Source organism: Triticum aestivum, chromosome 2B (genome assembly GCF_018294505.1).
Source record: "Triticum aestivum cultivar Chinese Spring chromosome 2B, IWGSC CS RefSeq v2.1, whole genome shotgun sequence".
Classification (NCBI taxonomy): domain Eukaryota; kingdom Viridiplantae; phylum Streptophyta; class Magnoliopsida; order Poales; family Poaceae; genus Triticum; species Triticum aestivum.
Genome location: NC_057798.1, coordinates 713,849,242 through 713,856,198, shown reverse-complemented (window position 1 = coordinate 713,856,198; position 6,957 = coordinate 713,849,242). Strand labels below are relative to the sequence as shown.

The 6,957-nt window shown below is 49.1% G+C and overlaps 2 protein-coding genes and 1 non-coding gene across 3 annotated transcripts; 2 read left to right on the top strand and 1 right to left on the bottom strand.

Annotated features, from left to right (window-relative positions):
- Positions 1-1,415: 1,415 nt before the first annotated feature.
- On the top strand, positions 1,416-1,487 carry TRNAD-GUC (transfer RNA aspartic acid (anticodon GUC)). The gene has a single exon. It is a non-coding gene; the product is annotated as a tRNA-Asp (tRNA).
- Positions 1,488-4,464: 2,977 nt separating this feature from the next.
- On the bottom strand, positions 4,465-6,231 carry LOC123046897 (uncharacterized). Its single transcript, XM_044470334.1, has one exon. It carries the CDS (start codon positions 5,918-5,920, stop codon positions 5,258-5,260), a length of 663 nt encoding a protein of 220 aa, XP_044326269.1. The 5' UTR covers positions 5,921-6,231; the 3' UTR covers positions 4,465-5,257.
- LOC123046898 (uncharacterized) lies at positions 4,627-6,710 on the top strand. Its single transcript, XM_044470335.1, has 2 exons — positions 4,627-4,984; positions 6,579-6,710. Exons 1-2 carry the CDS (start codon positions 4,637-4,639, stop codon positions 6,606-6,608), a joined length of 378 nt encoding a protein of 125 aa, XP_044326270.1. The 5' UTR covers positions 4,627-4,636; the 3' UTR covers positions 6,609-6,710.
- Positions 6,711-6,957: the final 247 nt, after the last annotated feature.

Sequence of the window (6,957 nt, the reverse complement as noted above, 5' to 3'; positions counted from 1 at the left end):
CCTCCCCCCGACCCTGAGTTAGAGCCAGTGTACCCAGGGTGGCCTTGTTTTGTTTCTCCCCCACCTCCAATTCCATGGCCAACCTCTTCCGGACCGCTGGATCCACTTGCATGCTGCTCACCTTGCTTCGGCGGACTAGACGTCGTGTCAGCTAACTCTGGGTCCACGACCTTTGTCACTTCCTTATCCTTTGCTAACGAATGCTGAAACTGCTTCTGCTCGGCGCTATGGCCAGTCTCATCTTGCCTTATTTTGTTCGGGCCATCAGCATACAGCCAGGGGCCAAATTTCTTCTCCTTTTCCTCATGAACCCCAGATCCACACTCCTTAAAATCGTGCCCAATAAGACCACAGACGCTGCAAAAACGAGCTAACTTTTCATAGCGAACTAAGAACACTTGCCTCTCCTTTCCTCTGACAATGCTAACGAACTTTGTTAGGGGTTTTTGTATATCATGCCGAACCCTAACCCTCACATAGTCGCCACGAGTGTTCCCGTTCAGCCTCATCTCCAGGATATCACCGGAGTTCCTCAACAAGGATTCCACTATATTCTTCTTGCAAAAGCCCTCGGGTAGCTTGTGAATTTGGAGCCAAATCGGCATAAACAGCACCGGCACCTCCTCCACCTTCGTGAACCCATCATATGGTGCCATGAGCACCACCATATTCCTGAAGAGCCATGGCCCTTGATCCACCATCCGTTCCCAATCGCCGAGACACTCTGCCTGAACTACGAAGACGTTTGGTCCGACAGGTCGGAACCTCACGGGCTTCGCCGTGTTCCAAGCAGCACGCATATCCTTGTAGAAAGCCGTCGGGCTAAAGGTTTTTGCCGTATGAACCCTAGCCAGGGCTAGCCAGCGTACACCTTCGTTCACCGCCGGATCATCCTCTTCTATCACTAGATCATCAAAGTCTGCATCTTCCAGATGGAGTTGTTCCATGAAATCACCAAGATCTGCCGCCTTGGCGGCGCCGCCGCCACCACTACTCGTACCGGACAAAGCATCAGGCACCTGATCCATCGTCCCCGGGCTGAGAGGCGCGGGGTGAGGACACTCGATTCCTGCGTGGGAGGTTCTTCGATCGGAAGGGGGACTCTCAGGCGATGGGATCGCCAGAGAGGAGAAAAACCCTAGCCTTGGCATAGGGGAAAAAACTACGTGCGCGTATATCACAAAGGATGACCTCTTCAGCATTGATTGTCCAGTTTAGTATTAACATCATTCATTCTGCTGAATAGATCGTTCGAAAAAGCATGTTACATGTGAGGAAAAATTGTTGGATTAATTTTCTCCATGCCATGCCTTCCGAAAAATATTTTGCACATTAAATTCGTAGTTCACGGACATCCCTTAAAATCGTGAGCTCGTATACGATATATACGATGATTTCGAACTTAATGCCAGCACGTCGTTGTAGTATAGTGGTGAGTATTCCCGCCTGTCACGCGGGTGACCCGGGTTCGATCCCCGGCAACGGCGCATAATTTTTTGTGTCGAACTCATACTCTGTTCTTCTGACTTCGAGGTTACTTTTTCTTTGCTAGGGATTACACATTTGAAGACGGAACGGGCACTGATCTCACGGCGCAACTCGTTTTAGACTACTACCCCGCACACACTGTGCATCTTCTCTTCAGATTAATTGCCCACAAGTGTTCTTCTCCTGTTCCTCTGAATCCAGCTCTTTTACGTACTCGGAACAGAACTTCTCTTGCTCTGTCTCTATGCACGAGATAGATGCGATGCAAAAAGCTCTTCTTGTTCCATTGATCGATGACAATGTCACATGGGATCCCTTGAACGATATAAGTAGGAACTAATGATTCCATCCGACTTATACTCAAGTGGTTGTCCATACATCCAAATCAAACTATTACTCCGACTCCGACTCCGAGTGTCTCCCCAATAGTCTCTTTTTTATATATTCTTATGAAAATGCCGGGTTCCTCTATTCCACCTCAGATCTCGTGGCGCGTTGTGTGAGGCTTCTTCAGGAGATCAGATCAACCGACCAATTGCCCGCGAGGAGGGTTCGCGCATCACAACGAACATGGCGTTTGATGTATCCTTACACACATTGCTCTGCCCTGTAAGGATGTATCCTTACACTAGAGGTTAGAACATACACTATTTTTAGGCAAAGTTAGAACATACTCGGTTTTGCCTCTTTTGTTCTCCATCGGTTGTTTGTACTCCCTCCGTCCGAAAAAGCACCAACAAAACAATGTCACTTGTCTATTTATAAATGCCTTGTGTATATTTACTGAGTTGTTTCTTAAATGGCGTGCCACGAGCTTAGCTCAATGCCGCCTCTGGGTTTCTGGCTCTGGGTGCAGTTAGATTCAGCGGAGCAAACTTATTTAAACCTAGGAGTTTGTAGAAGCAGTGGCTGGGAAGTCGTCGATGCAAACCAAATACGTCGACGACCAAGATCTGCGAAGCAAATCACCGCCCAGAAGAAGAAACTGCGAGAAAGGGTGTGTAGAAAACTCCGAAGACCGTGAAAGCCCACCAAATCCAGACAGATCCACCAGAAACCAAAACCAACCGAATCCAGGAAGACCCGCCGGCAACAATACACACACCATTGGAATGGGGAAAGGGTGCGAATGACATGATCCTTTGTTTAGCCTTGTGTTTCTTCTGTCAAAACCTTGGTAGTTTAGCCGTGGATATGTGAGTTACCTCTGATGCTATGTGCTACCTTCTGATACAGCAGCCAGCCCTATGTGCGATCTAGAACTTGATGTCATGTAGGTGTGAGGGATACAGATTGTGGAGTTGCAAATTGTTCTCTTTTTTACCTAGACTTCAGGGTAGGATAAACTCCCTAGTTTCATTGCCAAAACAGAACATCGTCGCCTGTCTAGGCCAGGCACTGGTGAATGCCTTGTTGTATCCCTTTGTCTTTCATGATGATGAGAAATGTGTCTCTGCAGTTTTATCGGCACTTGCAGTCACGTTCAATGTCATGTACGGGCTTAAAACAAACTTGCATCTTCACCTTCAGTGTTGTGTAGTACTCCGTACTTGTTATGATCCATCCGTACTATATTGCCATCCATGTCAACTGTGCTAAGCTAAGAACTGATGAACGCCTTGCATAATAATTCCGTATGTTTGCACAAATGTGTTTTTGCAGTTTTATGGCTGTTGTGTGCCTTGATTTCGCTTCTTCATCGGTTGTTAGTTTGTCAACCGGTTATGTTTTCGTTACAAAAACAAAACATGGCCACCAAGTTGCAGGTTGCAGCAGATTTGAGTGCGAAGGCTGGCCGGCTCTGTGGAGAGATGGAGAAGGCATCTAACCGGTTTTTACTTGTCCCCTTCGGCTTTTCCACCGATGAGTTTTGACGAGTTCATGTCTGTAGCCTGCTGGTGTGCACAGCCTGGGAGCAAAGAAAATTTTGGTCGGCTGGGCAGCTTTTGGAGGGTCTGCTTGGGCCATTTGGACAACTCTAGTGAGTTAATTAGTCTGTTTTCTTATATTGTTTCCGTTAGAGATTAATCAAAGTGTGCTGGCCTCGAGTCATTTTTGGTATGTTTTTAATTGGGCGGAATATTTGATGACTTCATCCATATAGTTGTCTTGAATTCTGTTTCTGATAAGCAGAGTTTCTAAACTGACAAGTGGACTGTACATTTGCGTTATTGCTTCTCAAAATTACATTAGAAACCTGTTCATGTAATGGTTTGCAGGCATAGTTTCAGAAACTAAACTAAGTTTCTTGCCCGTTATGGCGACACTGGTGAAATTATGGATAGTCTGAAAAGTCTGTACATTGATTTTGGTAATGTTTAGTGGCAGTAATGAGATAACTACTGAATACCTGTCATGTTTTCATGGGAAAACAGAACTCTCGATCCTAGTTTAAAGTTAGAGATCCTATATAACTATCCTAAAGAGATAAGATATGGTTGCTGCCTTTGTTGGTGCTGCCGGGAACATGACTAACAGGACTAGGTACATGATTCTTTTTACATTAGAAATATTATCATAGATTCTTTTGCTAGTTTACATGTTCTATCATAACCTGCGTTGATGATTGTTCTTTTCTCGGAACCCGGAAGTGCACGAGTTTTCTGGTTTAAATAGGTATAGGTAACACTCCATCTAGATTTGCTTTGCTGTCATTGTCGAATATAGGATTGAAATGTTTGCAATTGCTGTTAGATGTTACTACTTGTTTATTTATTTTGCTGAAAGACTGATCTACCCGCAAGAAAACTTCAGAAGAAAATAAGTGCAGAACAATCTACCTGCAGTTGGTCCCATAGTTGCCAAGTTCCCGGGACGATGGGAACGAGGGACGGGAACGAGGGTCGAGGATCGCCAGGTGCCAATAGTAAGGAACGGTGGGGGTATACATCTTTCAAGTGAACCGATCGATAGATGGAACGTGACCCAATTAATTTGGGAATGATGACCCGGGAACGATATGTCGGGTCGAGGAACCCAACCCTTGTCAAATTATCCATGTTTCAGAGAATAATATAGAAATTACATTTCGTTTTGTGGAAACACATTTTCTTTTTTGGAAGGTGACATAGAGGAAGGGAAAATGTGCAAATATCCCGCGGAAAGTTTTGACAGCAGAAAGTAATCTACTCCATGAAATCTGCCCCGTATGATTCCCAAATTCCAATCAAGAGGATGGGCAGTGGGAAGCGGGCACCACATTCGCTGGTCCACGGCAGCCGCCGCCGCCGTCCGGCCATCTAGCACAGCGTCCGCAGTCCGCCACCGAGCACCGCATCCGCAGTCTGCACGTCGACACCAGCCGTTGGCGCCGCCGGGCACCGCATCCGCAGTCTGCACGTCGACACCAGCCGCCGGCGCCGCTGGGCATCGCATCCGCAGTCTGCACGTCGACACCAGCCGCCGGCGCCGCTGGGCACCGCGTTCGCACATGCACACTAGCCTCCGGCGCGCATCGTTTTGGTCGACAGCGGAAGGCTCATGCCATGGACTTCAGGTAAGTCTCGATTCTATCCATTTGGCCTCCCGTTCATTGGCAAGTTGGGTCGAGATCCAGTGTATTTGCGATCACTGAAACGGAGCTGCGAACCTGCCTTTCCGGGTCGCGTTCCCGTCACCGAATCGCGTCGTTCCCTGTGTCGACCCCGACCCTCGATCCGGGTCGATGTTCCCGGTACAGGGGACGCGGCATCGTTCCCCGTTCCCGGCAACTATACTTGGTCCTCCCAATCTACCGACAGAAATCACTAGCCACCAATCGTACCAATCACTAGCAGTACCTGCTCCCCGGAGCGAGCTTGCACTTGACCTTCTGGAAGACGACGGCCGGCGTGCCGGGCGGCGCGAGCTGCAGCTTGAGCGGGCAATTGGCCTGGAACTTGCACTTGGTGAAGTGCGCCTGGTACCTGACCTGGCCCGACAGCGCCACCTCCACCTGGAACACCCCCGTCTTGTTCTCCTCCTTGAACTCGGCCACGCCGGCGTTGCCGAGCGCGACGTAGGCGCCGTCGGAGCCGGAGACGAGGTGGTACACCTGGGTCTTGCCGGCGGGGTGCGTGGAGCCCTCGTCGGCGAGCCTGACCCGCTCGAAGCGCTGGCCGTCGAAGCTGTAGTCGGCCTCGAGCGGCTGGGTGTTCTTGACGCTCATTGCCCAGTTCTTGTTCCGGACGGTGAGCGTGAGCGAGAGGTTGTAGGCGAAGGCGGTGGCGGGGGACGCGGCCAGCGCGAGGCGCGTGAGGGAGGCGTCGGTGACGGCGACCTCGGCGTGGCGGATGAAGCAGAAGGCCGCGAGGAGGACGAGGAGGAGGCCGACGCCGGCGAGGACGGCGAGGCAGCACGCGCAGCAGAGGATGGTGTCGCGCGCGCCGGTGGAGACGCAGAGGCAGCAGCGGTCGCAGAGTGCGTCATAGCAGCCGCACTCGCCGCAGCACATGGCTGGCTGACCCTGCCTGGATCTTGAGCTGGATCTTGGACTGGCAGGAGTGGAGTACGAACGCAGGAACCGGAGTGGTGGCGGCTTTTTGGAGTTTCAGCTACCAGTCGACGCGGATAGAGTAGGGGGATTGGGCACTTATTTTTCACTTGATATGAACGTGGATTCCTGACAGCAACGGCATACTGGTCAAATATTCAGTCAACGGTCAACCAGTCAAGTCTTCGAGCATAATTGTGCGCGACTTTTCTTAAAAACTAATCAACCCTCCCACCTCATGCCCTGACGTTGCCCCGCAAGGCGACTCGGGGTGGGGGGAGGGGGGGGGGCGACAAGGGTCCCCAGCTACCACCTTCCTCTTCCCCCTCCTCCCTCGCTGCCACCTGAGACGGTCGTCGGGGCAAGCCTGTGCTGGCGCCGGTGACGGTGGCAGCGAGGATTGTCTTTGAATTGCAGCGCGGGCGTATATTGTGACTGTATAATTTTCGCCATCAGCGAGCCTTAGAAATATCAGTCTTCCTTAGTTCTCCATCTCTGATCGTCTTGTGAAGGCACTGCCCATAAGTGAAAGCATTGAATATGTTGCATTGCTGTAAACTCATTTAAATATTAAAATTTTGTGTTATTTACTAATTCTTTCATTGCTGCCATTTTGTAGGAGGATGAAGAAATGTTGTGTAAAGGCTGAAGAGTGAAGATGTCCCTGCTTATTATTACATGTTTTCATTTATGTCAGTAATTTGAACTGAGTGGAGATTGCGATTATGTTGTTTGTGAACTTGTTACCAAGTTAAACACTTCAGCTATTATGACGTTTGTGTACTTGTTACCAAGTTAAACATTTAAGCTATTATGACGTTTGTGTACTTGTTACCAAGTTAAACACTTAAGCTATTATGGAGACTTATCTAAATTCTCTTGTGTTTTTATTATGTATGGAATAGCTTATTTGTATACAAATTCACATTGGTGACCGCTATTCCTTTTTCCCTCTTGTGGATCAGGAAGTTTCGTACACTGAAATCTTATCTTATACA